This window comes from Peromyscus californicus, unplaced genomic scaffold (assembly GCF_007827085.1).
Source record: "Peromyscus californicus insignis strain IS unplaced genomic scaffold, ASM782708v3 Scaffold_7__1_contigs__length_154581171, whole genome shotgun sequence".
Lineage (NCBI taxonomy): Eukaryota > Metazoa > Chordata > Mammalia > Rodentia > Cricetidae > Peromyscus > Peromyscus californicus.
In genome coordinates this window covers 95,499,012-95,516,248 of record NW_026294595.1, presented here as the reverse complement: position 1 = coordinate 95,516,248, position 17,237 = coordinate 95,499,012, and the positions used below count along the sequence as shown (strand labels likewise).

Genomic DNA, 17,237 nt, shown 5'->3' with positions numbered 1-17,237 from the left:
GATAGGCATTTTTTTAAAACCCAGGAATCTGGGCCCCGCCCTCCTTTGGCTCCTCTCACTGACGTCCTCCCCATCCAGTTTTTTTTTGCTTATTTGCTTGCCTTAGCCATTGTCATTTTTTTTTTTTTAAATCTCAGGCTGGCGCCTAGGCCTGTGCCTCCCCAGCTCCCACACCCAGCTGCTTGGTGCAAGAGCAGGAGCTTGCGTCCTGCTCCACCCAGTGGGGCAGCTGTCCCTGTCCCCATGAGCATCCCTGGGCATTTCTGTCAGTACTTCATGACTACTGAGTTCTGGGTGGCTCCTACCCTCTGGACAGGGTCATCTGTCCTGACTCATTCAGGAATTAATACTTTGCTTCTCTTCCAAATGTCCTCCATTTGGTTATTCCTGTCCTGGCCGCATCCCTGGTACAGCCAGGCTTCCTTCCTGCTGTGCCTCCAAGGGGTGTGTGTGTCCTAGTCATTTCTGTCTTCATCGGCTTCCTCTCAGGTGACTTCCTTCTCCTCACCCAGAAAGTGGCTTTCGAAGTCATGCTCATGGCGTGCTTTGAAGATTTTGTTTTTTTCTTTTGTTTTATTGCAACCCGTCTGGTTTAGTTTCCTCTCCTTGGTCACACGAGCTAGGTCATCTCAAAGCTCCTTTCCGGTGGGTCATCCCCTAGGCCCAGAGTACGAGGTTCATCACACCGCGTGGTGTACCCAGAGATTAGAGTCTGGAGAGTTCGTCTGCTTGCTTCACAGTAACCCAGTAGAGTCAGCCGAGGAGGCCAGGCAGGGACTCCTGTGGACAAAGGTGGCGAAAGAAATACCCAGATAGTGGAGCAAAGAGTTGGCACAAGTCAGGCCAAGAGCATAGCTCCAGACTCTGCTCTTCCTGTCCCGACAAGGTACATAGAGTCTGTCGTACTCAAGACATTTGGGCCGAGAGGTTTGGGGTCCATGATACCTAGCAGCAATGTGTCCAACAACCCTAAGTGCTTGCTCTTGATTCCACGGAGAGACCTTAGATGCCCCAGATGTGAAGGGACAATGACAGCCATAGGTTGCTGTAGAGGTCAAATGAGAAAGTGGATTCAATCGTGTTTTGTAAAATGTGAGACACCCTAATCCCTTAACTTTCTTGGTGCCTCCATTTCTGAGGGACGGCCGGGGGAGGGGGCAGAAGGCCCCACTTGGATCTTCTGATTCTGGCTGACCTTTGTGGTCGTTTGTACGACCCTCAGCACCATCTTCCTAGATTGGGGACCAGGGTGTGACACCAGGAGCTACACACAAGGAGACTAGGACTATCCCGGGGCATACCAGAAGTTCCAGGCAGGGCTGGAAGCAGCTCCCAAGTCTCTGTGGGTCTTAGAAAGGTTTGGAGCTTCCCCAGACCACCCTGCTAGAGCTGGCCTGTTCTTTGGAGATGGCAGGTGAGTAATCTACTTGTGTTCCTCTCCTGAGGTCACAGCCCTGCTTCGGTCCAGATAGGAAAGTAAGGTGACGCTCACAGATCTTGCCCAGCCTCTCTGAACAAGGGGCATCTGTCGTGATCAGAACTACCTCCCTGCCTCCCCATACTTCCCCCACACCCTGTGACTAATGGTCTGTAGGAATAGAAGGCCAAACCTGTAAGTCACCTCCTTGGGCTCAGAGCCCAGGACTTATTCAGACACCAAGGTTGAGGCAAAAGAGTCACTGTTAGTTTCCTGTCCCAATGAGCTTTGTGCCCTTGTGATTCTGTTCTCTCTCTCTCTCTCTCTCTCTCTCTCTCTCTCTCTCTCTCTCTCTCTCTCTCTTTTTCCTTTCCTTTCCTTTCCTTCCTTCCTTCCTTCTTTTATTTTTATTTTTAAAATTGTATGTATAAGGGGGTGTTGCCTGCATGTATGTCTGTGTACTATGTGCATGCCTAGTGCCTGCCGAGGCCAGAAGAGGACATCAGCTCTCTTGGAACTGGAGTTTCAGATGGTTGTGAGGCACCATGTAGGTACTGGGAACCAAACCTGGGTCCTCTGGAAGAGCAGCCAGTGCTCTTTAGCTGCCCCCCTCTCCAGCCTTCCCCCTTTTTTCTTCTATTGATCTCTTTCTCTTTTAGAAGGGCACATAGCAAGATTTATTGGGAAGCTCTCTGCAGCGGGAGGGGTCTTGCGAAAGAGTTGCTCCCTGTGGTACTTTAACCTCCCTCTCCTGGCCCGTGGCTGCCGTACACCAGTCTCAGAGTGGTCCTGGCCATGACAAGTCCTCTGGGGAGCACAGATGTGGATGCCCTGTCCTCTGCTCCAGGGATTATAACTGTCCTGGCAGGAATGAAGATATTCTTAAAGACACTTGTGTCCCTCCCTTTGGTTATCAGATTTTTGAAACAGTGAATCCAAGGAATTGGACCGTCTCCAGGAATCTTAGGCTCGGAGAAAGAAAAGGCTGAATCCTGGCACCAGCCAGTGAGGAAGGAGATGTCACACAGTTCTGACAACCTGTTGGAGAGACTCGGAGTGGAGACGATGGGACCACACCTTGCCTGGGACTGCTGAGCATACATACTCATCTTAAAACATCAGCCGAACAAGGGCAACAACAAAAGACAGCTAAAGCAGAGGGGGGGGGCACAACAGAGCGAGGGGCAGAGCTCAGGTCTCACCCCTACACAAAGAGCGAGGGGCAGAGCACAGGTCTCACCCCTACACAAAGAGCGAGGGGCAGAGCACAGGTCTCACCCCTACACAAAGAGCGAGGGGCAGAACACAGGTCTCACCCCTACACAAAGAGCGAGGGGCAGAACACAGGTCTCACCCCTACACAAAGAGCGAGGGGCAGAACACAGGTCTCACCCCTACACAAAGAGCGAGGGGCAGAACACAGGTCTCACCCCTACACAAAGAGCGAGGGGCAGAACACAGGTCTCACCCCTACACAAAGAGCGAGGGGCAGAACACAGGTCTCACCCCTACACAAAGAGCGAGGGGCAGAGCACAGGTCTCACCCCTACACAAAGAGCGAGGGGCAGAGCACAGGTCTCACCCCTACACAAAGAGCAAGGGGCAGAGCACAGGTCTCACCCCTACACAAAGAGCAAGGGGCAGAACACAGGTCTCACCCCTACACAAAGAGCGAGGGGCAACTAAGGAACGCTAAGAAGGGAGAAATGCTCTTCCCTAGGGAAGAGCACACCAATTGGCTATCTAATACCAAACGGTGAGTTCTGAAAACATACCTACACATTTTAGATACTGCATTAAACATTTAGAGTTACAGCGCTCTGGAGTTCTGCTGCATTCCAAGGCTAGCCTAGTAGTTCTTTGCAAGGAACTTTGGGAAAACAAATGTCTTGATTTCTTCATTTGCTCTATAAGACCAGCAAGAACTCCTATAGATTATCATTCACAGGGAACTGAGAGGTGGCTCAACAGTTAAGATCACTTGCTGCTATTCCAGAAGACCCAGGTTCGGTTCCCAGCACCCTCATGGTAGCTCACAACCAGCTGTAACTCCAGATCCAGGGGGTCTGAAACCCTCTCTTGGTCTGCAAAAATACTTCATATATGTGGTACACAGATATATATGTAGACAAAACATTCATGCACATTAAAATAGATAAATCTTTGGACTGAACATAGTGGCGTATGTCCAGTCTTTAATTCCAGCTTGGGAGGCAGAGGCAAGAGGATCTCTGTGGGTTTGAAGCCAGCCTGGTCTACAGAGTGAGGGGTCAGATAGGGCTGCATAGTGGGACCTTGTCTCAAGTTAAACAGTCAATTGGTCAACCAATCAATCTAAGAAGACCCCTCCTGATTCATAGAGATGTGAGACTAAGAGGGATAATCACACAAGCATTTAAAATAATATCTAGTACTAAAAAATGATTGCATTAGTGGTAGTAATATTACTATTGTCTACCGTCATTATTAATCACCGGTAATGGTGTTAATAATTATGATATGGAGAAATGTTTTGTTTTAGGGATGACAAGGGGAATAAGCCCCTAACTCCCAGTTTGGTGTAGAATGTTAGGAAGGCTTCTTAGCAGGGTGATGCTCTAACCTGGAGACAAGTAGACAGAAAGAGAGCATTTCAGAAAAAGAGATCATTCAGGAGAGAAGGGGAGCAGGGGAGAGAGAGAGAGAGAGTCCACACAGAGATGTGAAAGAGAGGTCTCCATCAGAGAACTGAAGGGGGTTGGCATACTTGGGCTCCATGTGGGAAGAGAAAGATGAACCTCAAAGGTTCTTAGGGTAATGTTGGGAAGTTCAGACTTCATACCCTTTTGGATCCTAAGCAGAGGAACTATTTGTTTGAATTGGCTCTTTAGAAAAATCAGTGCTAAGACATAAAGGCCCTGGATTTGGGATAGAGCACATTGGGACAGAGGAGTACATTGGAAGGGATGGAGAGAGGAAAGAGAAGAGAGGAAATAATGGAATCATAATTTCAAAAACTGTTGAAAACTCAGTAGTGCTAAGTTCCGAGAAAGGAGGGGAAAGTTGGTTAGGAGTTGTTGTCTAGACAAGCTGGTGTTTCAGTGAAGGCAGAGCTGAGGGACACAGAGAGCAAGAGCCAATTTTAGGTGCTAATCAGGGTTTGAACTGGACTGATGAGCTAAAGAGAGGTAAGAAGAGGAGAAATGGTCCAGATTTCACCGTTATTGCCTGGGTGTCGTATCCTAACTTACCACGATCAGAAACACAGGAGAAAAGGTAGGTAGGTTGAGAGGAAGGGGCGAAGGAATCATTTGGGCACACGGGGTGTGAAGTGTCAAAAGTTGTCAAAGAAAAGGGGACTGCAGGCCACAGTTCTGGGGATCACCTAAGTCTATGAGCGTGTGAGTGGAGTGAGAATGGGTGAACCCCTGAGACATCCCTGGAAAACACCAGCATGGGAGGGAAGAGTCTGCGGGGGTGTGAGAAGAAAATGACGGACTGGATGGGGTGTAGGAGAATACGAAGAGGGATGAAAGAGGGGAGAGAGAACAGGAGAGAGAGAGAGAGAGAGAGAGAGAGAGAGAGAGAGAGAGAGAGAGAGAGAGAGAGAGAGAGAGAGCGCAGGGGGTAGAGAGAAAGGGAAAGGGGAATTTCTCAAACAAGAGAAGGGCCTGCACGGTACTGAGTTGTAGAAGATCCCTCAAGATAAGAGCAGGAAAGGAGCCGGGCAGTGGTGGCACATTCTTTTAATCCCAGCAATCGGGAGGCAGAGCCAGGTGGATCTCTGTGAGTTTGAAGCCAGCCTGGACTACAGAGTGAGTTCCAGGAAAGGCGCCAAAACTACACAGAGAAACCTTGTCTCAGGGGGAAAAAAGAGGAGGAAAGGGTCCCTGGCCTTCGGAGAGCAGGTGAGAACGGTGCCAGGGAGCCTGGGGACGGAGGGGACAGAGGGAGGTGAGAAGTGGGTGAGAAACAAGGCCGTCGACTAGAGGATTGAGCAGACAAGACTGGGAGAAAAGGTCTGAGCCACAGGGGCCAATGGTTTAAGGGAGGTTGAGGATTGAAGGTGGATGCGGATATGTTAGTGAGCTGGGGCTATGGGTGTGCCTCGGTGGCAGGGTGCTCACTTCCGTTCCCCAGCACAGCAACAAACCAACAGCCTCAGAGAGCTCTATTTGTGCATCTGTACACCATGAAAGCTGTTAGAGGATTGAAAACACAGGAGAGACAATGACACGAGTGGACAGGATCCTCAGAGGACCCAGAATCAGGGGACACAGGAAGAGGTAACTCCTGGTGGGGAAGACAGAGTGGGTGAGTCTCCCACCTACTCTTCACACAGGCTCCTTCTCCAGCCTTCTCCCTCTCTGCCTTGATCCTTAGTGTATTCCTCCGCCCCCATTTCTCTCTCTGGAGAACCTTGGGTATTGCTGGGCAATTGCTCTTCCATGAAGCTACATTATCATCTTGTCTTTCTTTTTATGTGTATGTATGAGAGCCTGCACGCTTCTCCGTGAACCATGTGCATGACCGGTGTCTGCAGGAGGCCAGAAGAAGGCATCAGAGTCCCTGGAACTAGCATTAAAGACAGTTGTGAGTCCCCCATGCAGTGCTGGAACTCAAACTCGGGTCCTTTGGAAGAATAGCCCATGGTCTTAACCCCTGGGCCTTCTCTCCAGCTCTACCTCTGCTAATTTTACTTGAGATTCACTGTGGGCCTGGAAGGTCTCACTTAAAACAGTACCATTGCCAGAAAAGAAAAAAAAGTCATATTAAGGATGATCTGGAGTAGGTTCTGTTTTGCACTTAAACACCAGAAAGAGAGGGCTCAAGTGCAAGCACTCACGGAGGCTCTCTTAGGTGTGAGTGGTAGTCTAGGACCCTGACACTCCTTCCTGCAGAAGCAGTTCCCTCCATCCCTGTGAAGGCCTCATCCGTTCCCCAGTTTCTCCTGGCTCCCTTACCATGGCCCTATTGCCTAAGAGCTACCAAGGCCCAATAGCACAAAGGCCCCGATGGTTCCACAGCCTCCACACCTCCTCTCAGCCGAGCAACACTGCCAAGAAAAACCAGAGGGCGAGTGAGAAAACCAGTTGTGATCTGCCCTGTCAGAGGTGGCAGCGCAGCAGCCGGCCCCACCTCCCCGTGCCTCTTGGAGCCTTGGGATGGAAGGGGAAGCAGACATTCCAGGATCAGTTTCCTGAAGCTCCAGTCCATCCAGCTGTCTGTGGGGGAGCAGCCCTGGAGCCAGCAGCAGCCACCATGGCCCAAGGTAGGGAAGTCCCAATGAGTGGCTAGAAAATGGGGACAATGAAGACCCAGAGACATCGAGGGCAGGAGGGTGGTTCAGAGGGAGAGAGGAGTGAGTCCAGAGCTGATTTAGGAAGGAAGCCATGAACCTCAGGATTCACTGGTCCCTGAGAACCAGGAGGCAGGGTGGAAGTAAACACGCTGTTGTGGCTGCCTCCACAACATGTGGGATGGGCAGGGCAAGGGATTAGGGCACTGGGATTCCTGTCCTCTGACACTAATTTTTTCACACTGGCCAACTCACTTCTCTAGTTTCTGCCTCCCATGCCTGAAATCCGGAAGGATTTGAACCATAGTCTTGAAGGTTCCTTACAGTGTTGAAGTTCTTTGATCTCCATATCTTCTCTTCTCCCTTAACTTCGGAAGTCCTCCTCATCATCATCTTCTGTCTACATCATCCTCTCTTCTCTAGATAAAAAGCCACTCTGAAGATGAAATGATTAGATGATGCCATCTATAAGGGATGGGCTTTTAACTTACTCTATACACGTGACATCTTCACCTTTATTTACTATATGTAATACAATAAAAATTTTACTCTTTCCTTCATTTTTATGTAAAATGTGTATACTTTTTAATTATAAAGGAAGAGTATGAAGATCTAGTTGGAGTAAAATAAAGCAATAATTTCAGATAAAACCCTAAGTACCCCAACCTCATCTTGAGTAACCATTGTTTCCAGTCTTTGGTCTAGACATTAGTATTCATATATATGCTGAATGTAATCGATTGGATCAATATGTCACTATAAATCCAGATACTATCGGATTATAAATTTCAACTTATTATTTTTTCCACCAACTTCATATCTTGGAGCTCTGTCCAGGCCAGTAGTATGTATAGACCTACTTTAATATTTCTCATCTTGTATTCTACAGTGTATGATTTATTCATCTCATCCTCTTCTAATGGACACTTAAGTCATTCCCTTTTTAAAGACAGACAAGCAGTCCTACAGTCAGCATTCTTATGCACGCTTCTGGCTACTCATGAAGAAGTGTCTCTCTAGGACAGACATTGAGATCACTTACTTTCTAAGTTCTTCCTACCACCCCCTTGTTAGTCCCCTCATTTTCTCCTTACTGCAAGAAGAGATACTCTAATGGAAAATGAACCTCCTATTTTAATATAGATAAGCACAATACAGTATATTAAAACAATAGAATATTGTTTGGTCATGAAAAGGAAAGCTAAGCACAATGCTATGACCATGTGTCATAGGCAGAGGGTGACTTGGCCGTGGTGTCTCTGGAGGATACGATAGATTGGAAGTGCTTCCTGTCGGGCAGGTGTTGCCCTGCTTGTTGGGTAGCCTTAGTCACACACAGACCTGAGCCAGTCAGCTTTAGGAAGCTGACTACTTCTTTTTCTTTTGTTTTGTTTTGTTTTTTTGTTTGTTTGTTTGTTTCTCGAGACAGAGTTTCCCTGTGTAGCCCTGGCTGTCCTGGAACTCACTCTGTAGACCAGGCTGGCCTCAAACTCACAGAGATCTACCTGCCTCTGCTCCCGAGTGCTGGAATTAAAGGTGTGCGCCGCCACCACCGCCCCACTTCTTTTTTTATTATTAGGAAGAAGTCAAGTTCTTTCCCAAGTGGCAGGGTTGGAATGTTCTTTCTGAACATGAATGGAAGCCAGAGATGGACAGCTGCTGTTGGGCAAAGAAAGAACTCCTGACTTGAGTCACAAATTTGAGTTTAACACAAGACAAAACTCTCATCTATCAGAAGCTCTGTTTTTCACCCCCCAAATGTGGATGACATGATGTTTCATCTATCCAAGGTTGTGGATATAGTGCTGAGAGAGTCTAAAACTTGAAATAAGTGCAAGTGGTTTTGCATAAGACAAAGAACTCTTCAAATAGCAAACGTGTCCATGAACCTGTATGTGCTGGTGGCTACTATGCTGCTTCTTTAACATCAACAATAGTAAATGACTAGCTAATGAAAATGATGTATGTTAACTCACATACATAAACAAAATAACCTACAGAGGTTTAGAAGATAAAGAGGGGGCTGGGTGTAGCAGCACATACCTGCAATACTAGCATCTTGGAAGGCTGAGACAAGATGGTGCATGTGAGTTCCAGGCTAACCTGAGTGATTGTGATCCTGTGTGACTGTGGTCTGACTCTTTAAAACAAGAGATAAGGATTAATTTTTTAGTCACATTTGCTTCTAACACCTTCATTTGAAGTATACAGTTAAGTGTATTCAAACAGTTATGAAAGTGTCACTACTCTCTAGTCTGAAAACACTCTCATCACCTCAAAAAGAAGCAGTCAGAGCCAGGTGTGGTGGTGTACTTTTAATCCCGGCACTCGGGAAGCAGAGGCGGAAGGATCTCTGTGAGTTAGAAGCCAGCCTAGTCTACAGAGAAAGTTCCAGGACAACCAGGACTATGTAGAGAGAGCCTGATAATAAGAATAAGAATGAGAGGGAGGAGAAGGAGGAGGAGGAGGAGGAGGAGGAGGAGGAGGAGGAGGAGGAGGAGGAGGAGAACGATAGGAGGAAGAGGAAAAAGAGGAAGAAGAGGAAGAGGAGGAAGAAGAAACATTCGGATCCCATCCCACCTTTCTCTAGTCCCTGGCACTCCCTAATCTCCATTCGATCTCTATGGACTTGGCTATTCAGACACTTCATAGAAATGGCATCATACAAAACGTGTCCTCTTGCATCTAACTCCTTTCACTGGCCGTAATTTTTCAAGGTCCTTTCACGCTGTAATGTGCTCAGTTTACACAAGTCCATTATTTTGACATGCTACATTTCTCTCTATTCATCAGCTCATAGATAGTTGTGCTGTTTGAACTTTTCAGCTATTTCTGTATAATGTTGCTATCAGCAGCCACATGTGGGTTTGGTGTGAGTGTATGCATTTACTGTTTGGTGGTATACAATAAGGGCTTCAATCACATGGTAACTCTGTGTTCAACATTCTAAGGAGCCTCTAGAGTTCTCCAAAGTGCTGTACCATTTTATAAGCCCACCAGCAAGGTCTAAGTACCCCATAGCACTGCATTCTACCAACACTTGCTGCTGTCTGTTTTCTTACCATAGCATCCTTATGGATGTGAAGTAACATGTTGTTCATGTGTATTTACCTAATGACCCGAGCATCCTTTCATGTGCTCATTGTCTTTTTTCCCCCTCTTATTTAGAGAAAGATCTATTCAAATCAGTTACCCACACTGGGTGGGGGACATGCCACCATGAGCATGTAGGGGTCATAGAACAATCTTGTGGGGTTCTTGCTGTCTCCCATGTGGGTCCCAGGGACTGAACTTAGGTTGTCGGGCTTATGCAACAAGTACTTTACCTAGTGAGCCGTCTCCATAGCTCCAGTTACCCAGTTTTTCATTTAGGCTCCTTGTTTTTGTGTTGTAGGGTTGATCTATCCATCCATCTGGTCACAAACACCTTATTAGATACACAATTTACAAATACATCCTCACATTCTGCGGATTATATTTTCACATTCTTTATTATGCAGAAATGGCATTAGCTTTGGTGAGACCCGACTTACTTGGATTTCTCCACTGATTCTGCTTCTCCTGTCATATCTAAGAGACATTGCCGACTTCAAGATGAGGAAGATGTACCTGTTTTCTCCTATGTGTTATAGTTTTAGCTCTCATATTCAGATCTTTGGTCCATTTTGAGTTAATTTTTGCATATCATGTGACGTAGGCAACCAACTTCCTTCTTTTGATCAACATTTAGTTTGTATGTGTCAGTGCTTGCTCTGCAGATTTCTCTGTGCACCGTGCGCACACGTGGTGCCCAGAGGAGTCAGAAGAAGACATCAGATCTCCTGGACCTGGAGCCAGAGGCAGTTGTGAGTGGCCACGCAGGTTCTGGGAACTGAACCTGGGTCCTCTGTAAGAGTAGCCTGTGATCTTACCTGTGGAGCTGTTGCTTCAGCCCAGACACCATTTTTTACACATGGATATCCATTTATCCCAGCACCATTTTTTGAAGAGAATTTTTCTATATTTGATTGTCTTGGCATTTTGTTCAAAGATCAAGGGTGTTGAATTTTTGTTTTGTTTCATTTTTGTTTGTTTGTTTGTTTTTTGAGACAGGGCTTCTCTGTGCAGTTTTGGAGCCTTTCTTGGAACTCACTCTGTAGCCCAGGCTGGCCTTAAACTCACAGAGATCCACCTGCCTCCCGAGTGCTGGGACCAAAGGTGTGCGCCACCACCACCTGGCTTAAGGGTGTTGGATTTTGCCATGTTGTTTGGTAGGTTTTTTTCTTTTTTAATTGAAACACAGCCAAGATAAAGTAGGTGGGTCTCTGTCCTTCCCAGCTTACATCTAGTGTTGTTACATCCCTCTCAAATTCATGGCCTCTTCTTATGTTGTTGCTGTTAAACACACAGATACAAAACCTACTGAATGAATTTGGCACTTCCCCATAAACAGCGTGAGACCTCTTTTCTAAGACACTTGGGTCTGTGTCTGTACTAATGTCATCCCCAAATTGCTTTGATTACTAGCTTTATAGTAAAGTATAGAAGTGCAAGCCCTCTGTGTCAGATTGCCTTAGAGCTGAACACCGGGCATGACTGTAATCCCAACACACTGGAGGCTGAGGCAGGAGGACTGTCATGAGTTCCAGGCTACACAGCAAGATAACTATGTTATCCTTCCCCTCAACAAAGAAATAAAAAGATTGCTTTGATTACTATGGATCCTTTCTTCTTCCCTATTAATTTTATGATCCACCTGTCAATTTCTGCAAAATGGCAGTTGTGCTTGAAAGTTCTGATTAAATTTTTTTGAGAATTTTATACCCCTCCGACTCCTCCCATGCTCCTCATCCCTCTCAAATCCATGACCTCTTTTTTAGTTATTGTCACACAGGCAGAAACATATGTATAAAACCTTCTGAATCCATTTAGTGTTGCTTGTATATACATGTGTCTAGGGTTGAACACTTGGGATTGGTTAAGCAACCAGGGAGCTCATCTCTGAAGAAAATTGATATTCTCTCTCTCTCTCTCTCTCTCTCTCTCTCTCTCTCTCTCTCTCTCTCTCCAGCCATTGATTGCCTGTACATATTTGTCTTAGGATAGAACCTTGTGAAATTTCCCCCCTCCACACTGTCTGTCAACTATTTGTTCATTATGTAGGTCTTGTTTAGGCAACTGAATGTTGAGATTTCATGAATACAGCTTCTCTGTCATATTTACAAGACACAGTCTTGCAGCAGACATCCTGGTCCTCTGGCTCTTACAATCTCTTGTTTCATGATTTCCCCTGAGACTTAGGTAGGAGTTGTGTTGTAGATATATCAAATGACGTGGGCACTTGGGTCTTTGGTCAGTATTGTGTTCAATCTAGAGCCATTAGAATGATCCTATCATTAATTGCCATTTGAATGATACCATCTTCTAACCCATGAATGTGGGATATTTTTCCATGATTTAAGTGAATTTATTTAAATGATATTTTGTGGGAAAAGTTTTGCATTCTGTTGTGAATGCATTACTAATTATTTTAGTCTTTTGCTACTAAAAATAGAATTACTTTTGCATTTTTCTCAGATTATTCATTGTGATGTATGAAAATTCAGCTGAATTTGCATATTGGTATTGAATCCATCCTGAAGTCTTTCTGTAGTTGTTAATTCTAGTTTGAGCATATTATTATTCTTACGTCATGTGTGAATACAGATGACTTTACTTATTTCCAATCTGAATGTCTTTGATCTCTTTTCCTTGCCCAATGGCCCTGGCTGGAACCTCCAGTACTCTCTGTCTTTAATGAGACAAGAGCAGGCAAGAACACTCATCTTTATTTTGCTCCTTATCTTAACAGGAAAGCATCCAGTCAGTGTTTCACTATTAAATAGGATTAGCTGTGGATTTTTATAGAGACCATTTATCATGATAAGGGCCTCCCTCTTTAGTTTGTTGATTTTTTTTTTAACATGAAAGGGTGTTAGACTTTGCCAAATGATTTGGTTAATTTATTTTCTTAATCAAAGCACAGCCAAGATAAAGCAGGTAGGTTTCTGTCCTTCTCAGCTTACATCTAGTGTTGGAATGTAGACAAAAAAGTAGCTAAGACCTGGGTGTGGTGGCGCATACCTGCCGTCCCGGAACTCCAGGGACTGAGTGAGGAGGATGAAGCGTCTGCAGCTAGCCTGAGCTATAGAAGGAGACACAACAAGAAATAAAGACTGAGTACCTATGCTGAGGCTGACAAGAGTAGATGAGCATATGGGCACGAGACATGCATTCAGTGTGAGCAGTTAAGATTAAGAGTAATTCAGCTCAATACTGTCAAGCAGTGGAAAGTGGGAAGGAGAGTGGTCAACTGGGACAGGTTTCATGAGGGACGTCTTGGGGGACAGGTAGGTAGGGCAAGTCTTTCTCCATACCGCCAGTTCCCAAATAATGATATGGAGACTTCTTATTAATTTTGAAAGCTTGGCCTTAGCTCAGGCTTGTCCCACTAGCTTTTATAACTTAAATGAACCCATTTATTATAATCTACATTACAATCATGTGGCTTGTTCCCTCATCTCTCTGTATTGTTCATGCTTCCTCTGCATCTGGCTGGCGACCCTGCCTTCTTCTTCCCAGAGTTCTCTCTTTCTCTGCCCAGAAGTGCCGCCTACACCTCCTGCCTAGCTATCGGCCATTCAGCTTTTAGTACACCAATCACAGCAGTACATTTTCAACAGTATACAAATACCCCACAACAGGTAGGGTTTGGCTGAGTAGTGAAGGATAACCTAGTTTGTTCTCTGTCGCTCTGACAAATCACTGACCACAAGCCATTTAGGGGAGGACAGGGCTTATTTGACTTAACAATTATAGTCCGTCACTGAGGAAAGACAAGGCAAGAACCTGGAGGCTGGAACTGAAGCAGAGCCCTTGGAGGAGTCTGCTTGCTGCCTTGCTTCCCCTGGCTTGCTTAGCCTGCTTTCTTATACCACCTAGGACCATCTGCCCAGAGATGGTACCACCCATGGTGGACTGGGCCTTTCCATCTCAATCAGCAATCAAGAAAATGCCCCCACAGACATGTCCACAGGCCAATCTGATGGAGGCAATTCAATTAAGATTCCCTCTTCTCAGGTATGTCTAGGTTTGTGTCATGTTGTGTGCTGCATTGAGGCTTTAGCAGGAATAAACCATGCAGACAGCCTGCCTGGAGTGAAGGATGACCTGGGGGTGGTGAGAATTGAGAATGCAATCAGAACTTAACGCTGGATACAGAGGGCCATGTGTCGCGTAAAAGAGTGTTCTACGTATCACAGACTGTAGACTGTCTTAGAATGTTTAAAGCAAAATGAGATGGTGGGGTCAAACTGTTTTGAGGGAAGGTGGATGGTGTGTTAAGGGGAGAGATGCTAGAGGCAGGAGAATTGTCGGAGCCTATTATAGTCACTAAGGACGAGACAAGGACAGGAGAACATTATAGGCACTTGGAAAGGGACAACCAACCTCATTGAAACTGTAAGGGAATGACTGAAAGGACTCGGTTACATGTGAATTGACACAGATTGAGGAGGAGGTGGATGAGCCTATTGTAATTTAAGCATTGTAAGCCACCCTCAGGTGACTGGGGACCATGCAAGACCATGGTCAAACAAGAACCCAGATACAGCCCTTCCAGGAGAGGCATGCTAGAGAAGAGTGTTTAATCTATGTTGTAGCTGAAGATCCTGAAGGCTGGGCGTGTCCTTTCTGACTTTGAGTATCCAAATATCCAGGACACTGGATCCATGGCATTGGTGGTGGTAGAGGGCCAGCTAATGGCCTAAAGTGGAACAGCTGTGCTAGGGGCAGGCGACCAGGAGCTTGCCCTCTGTTTTGCAGGTTGGTGCAAGGATAAAAGGGACTGTCAACTTGAAGCCCAGAAGGTGGGGATCAAGCTGGGCAGTGGTGGCGCACACCTTTAATCCCAGCACTCGGGAGTCAGAGGCAGGTGGATCTCTGTGAGTTTGAGGCCACCCTGGGCTACAGAGTGAGTTCCAGGAAAGGCGCCAAAGCTACACAGAGAAACCCTGTCTCGAAAAACCAAAAAAAAGAAAAAAAAAAAGAAAAAAAAGTGGAGATCAGGATGTGTCTGAAGGCATGCTGGGCTGAGGGGAGCATCAAAGCCGGGCAGGTCTACGTAAGAGTCCAGTCAGAAAGACCATGTACCTCCAGAAGTGTGCAGGGAGGTGATAGAGAGTGGAGGAAGTAGGGGAGGAAGAAAGAAAGGAAGAGGAAAGGGAGAGGAATGTGGGAGTACGGCATCTCCATAATCCTTAAACCAGACTTATGGCTGTAGTGTTATTGACTCCATTCAACCGACACGGAAACTCAAGTGCAATCACCAAATCACTTCCTTCAGTTTACACAACTGGTAAGTGATGAGCAGAACTGGACCGGGCTTCACAACCCTGGTTTTTGTCTGTCCCAGGCTGCCCCATCCCAGGGCTAGAGGTGGCCCTCACAGACCTCCAGAGCTCCCGGAACAATGTGAGGCACCACACAGAGGAGATCAGTGTCGACCGCCTTATTGTCCGCCGAGGGCAGGCCTTCAGCATCACCCTCTACTTTAAGAACCGGGGCTTCCAGCCGGGCATGGACAGTATCATCTTTGTGACTGAGACTGGTGAGGACCTGGCCCACAGGTTGTGCGTGTGTATGTGGTGTGTGTGTGTGTGTGTGTGTGTGTGTGTGCACACGTACGTGCGCGTGAAGTGAGGCATGTGTGTGTGCATGCATGCTCATTGAGCAGGATCTTAGAGGAATGGAAGATCACCATAAAGAGCCTTGGTTATCTTCTCTCCTAGGACCCTTGCCAGACCTGGCCAAAGGGACACGGGCAGTGTTTAGCCTCACAGGCAGTGGTGGCCCAAGCCCCTGGATTGCTTCCCTGGAGGCCAATGGGGCCACCTCCCTGGAAGTGAGCCTGTGTGCCCCTCCCATGGCAGCTGTGGGGCGATACCTCCTGAAAATTCGCATCGACTCCTACCAAGGTTCTGTCACGGCATACCAGCTCGGGGAGTTCATCCTGCTCTTTAATCCCTGGTGCCCAGGTGAGGCAGGTACCCACTTGGGCTCCTTTACTTCCCTCAGTGCTACCAGCGATCCAGGCTCAAAGGTTTCCAGCCCCTGATCCTTGGCCACCACAAGCCCCCCAACCCCTTGAATTCAGTACCTGACCTCCAACAACCAGAATGGAGAGACATAGATGCTTATTTACTTATTTGGAATTTTAAAATTATGTCTGGACTTAAATCGTAAACTATTATTAAGTTTAACCATCATTAACATCTACCTTCGTTATCTGCTTTTAAGTTCATTTGGATTTTTTCATTTAAAAAGTAATAAATGCACACTATCTGGATATTTGAGGAAAGAAGCAAACAATAAAAGTGGGAAAGTGAGGAGCTAGAGGGAGAAAAGGAGAAGGGGAAGGAGGAAGGGAGGCAAGAAAGGAAAGGAAGTTCTAGATGGTGGAAGACCTGCCAAGCTCCAAGTTCCATTCTCTCAGTGGAAACCTTATTCCTGTTCTCTGTGTAGCCTTCCAGAACTACCTTATGCCTAAACATGCGCACATTTGTATTTATCTATATGTTGTCAATTCTGTGACATACATCTGAGTGTGATTATACATATCAGTCTCCAGTTTGCATTACTCTTTGAAATACACACCGGTGCCAGTACTTGGGGGGGTCTGGAGCAAGAGGATCACTGTGAGTTTGAGGCCAGCCTGGACCACATAGTGAGTTCCTTACCAGACTTGGCTACTGAATAAGACCCTGTCAAAATATATATATATACCAACTTTGGACACAGTTTCCTATCAGAACACCTTTCTTAACAGTTACGTCATTCCAAGCATTTTTAACTAGTTCCCATTTCTGAAGACTAGTTTTGGTTGTTTCTCTTGAGTAAAGCCATGGTAAAGGTCCCCACACTGTCTCCTCTCTAAATCTAAGCAAGGTGGATACATAGGCAGCTACGAGAAAGTGGTGTGGGTAGACTGCAGCACAGGCTAGGCGGAGCAACTGGAGTCCTGAGCGTAGACAGGAGGCTGGTGCTCTCAAGCAGAGGCCAGATCAGCCAGGCCTTGCCTCCGGCTTGAACAGGGAGCCTGGCTGCTTGGCCTCTTGTTCCACTTTCCTCCCCATTGTATCCTGGTGAGGATGCTGGGCTGTGCGCGTCAACACTCTGATCCCAGGTGAGTGTGACACTGCACCAACTCCTGCTCCTTTGTCATTGATTTCTCAGGGTTGTCATCCACCTGCCCGATGAAGGTGCCTGCCCTGGATCAAGGAGGGCAGGCTGTCTGTCCTCCGTGCATGTATATCTCTGTATCTCTACATCTTTCTCTTTGTAACACACACACACACACACACACACACACACACACACACACACACACACACACACACTTTTTTGGCCTCCAAGACTGGGTTTTAGACTTGAACATGGGAACACAGGATCTGTCGGAGTGTCAGAAGGACCACCTGACTTCTCTCCTGAGCTTGTCCCCACATCCCAGAGTAAACAAACATTAGG

At 46.6% G+C, this 17,237-nt stretch overlaps 1 protein-coding gene across 1 annotated transcript in view; it reads left to right on the top strand.

Annotated features, from left to right (window-relative positions):
- The first annotated feature begins 5,271 nt into the window (after window positions 1-5,271).
- The window catches only part of Tgm5 (transglutaminase 5), a 37,510-nt gene continuing 25,544 nt past the window's right edge, over window positions 5,272-17,237 (top strand). Inside the window, exons 1-4 of the mRNA XM_052725670.1 lie at window positions 5,272-6,668; window positions 13,656-13,793; window positions 15,127-15,321; window positions 15,503-15,748. Of these exons, the coding sequence (XP_052581630.1) occupies window positions 15,291-15,321; window positions 15,503-15,748 (277 nt within the window). The 5' untranslated portion in view covers window positions 5,272-6,668; window positions 13,656-13,793; window positions 15,127-15,290. The remainder of the gene's footprint in view (window positions 6,669-13,655; window positions 13,794-15,126; window positions 15,322-15,502; window positions 15,749-17,237) is intronic.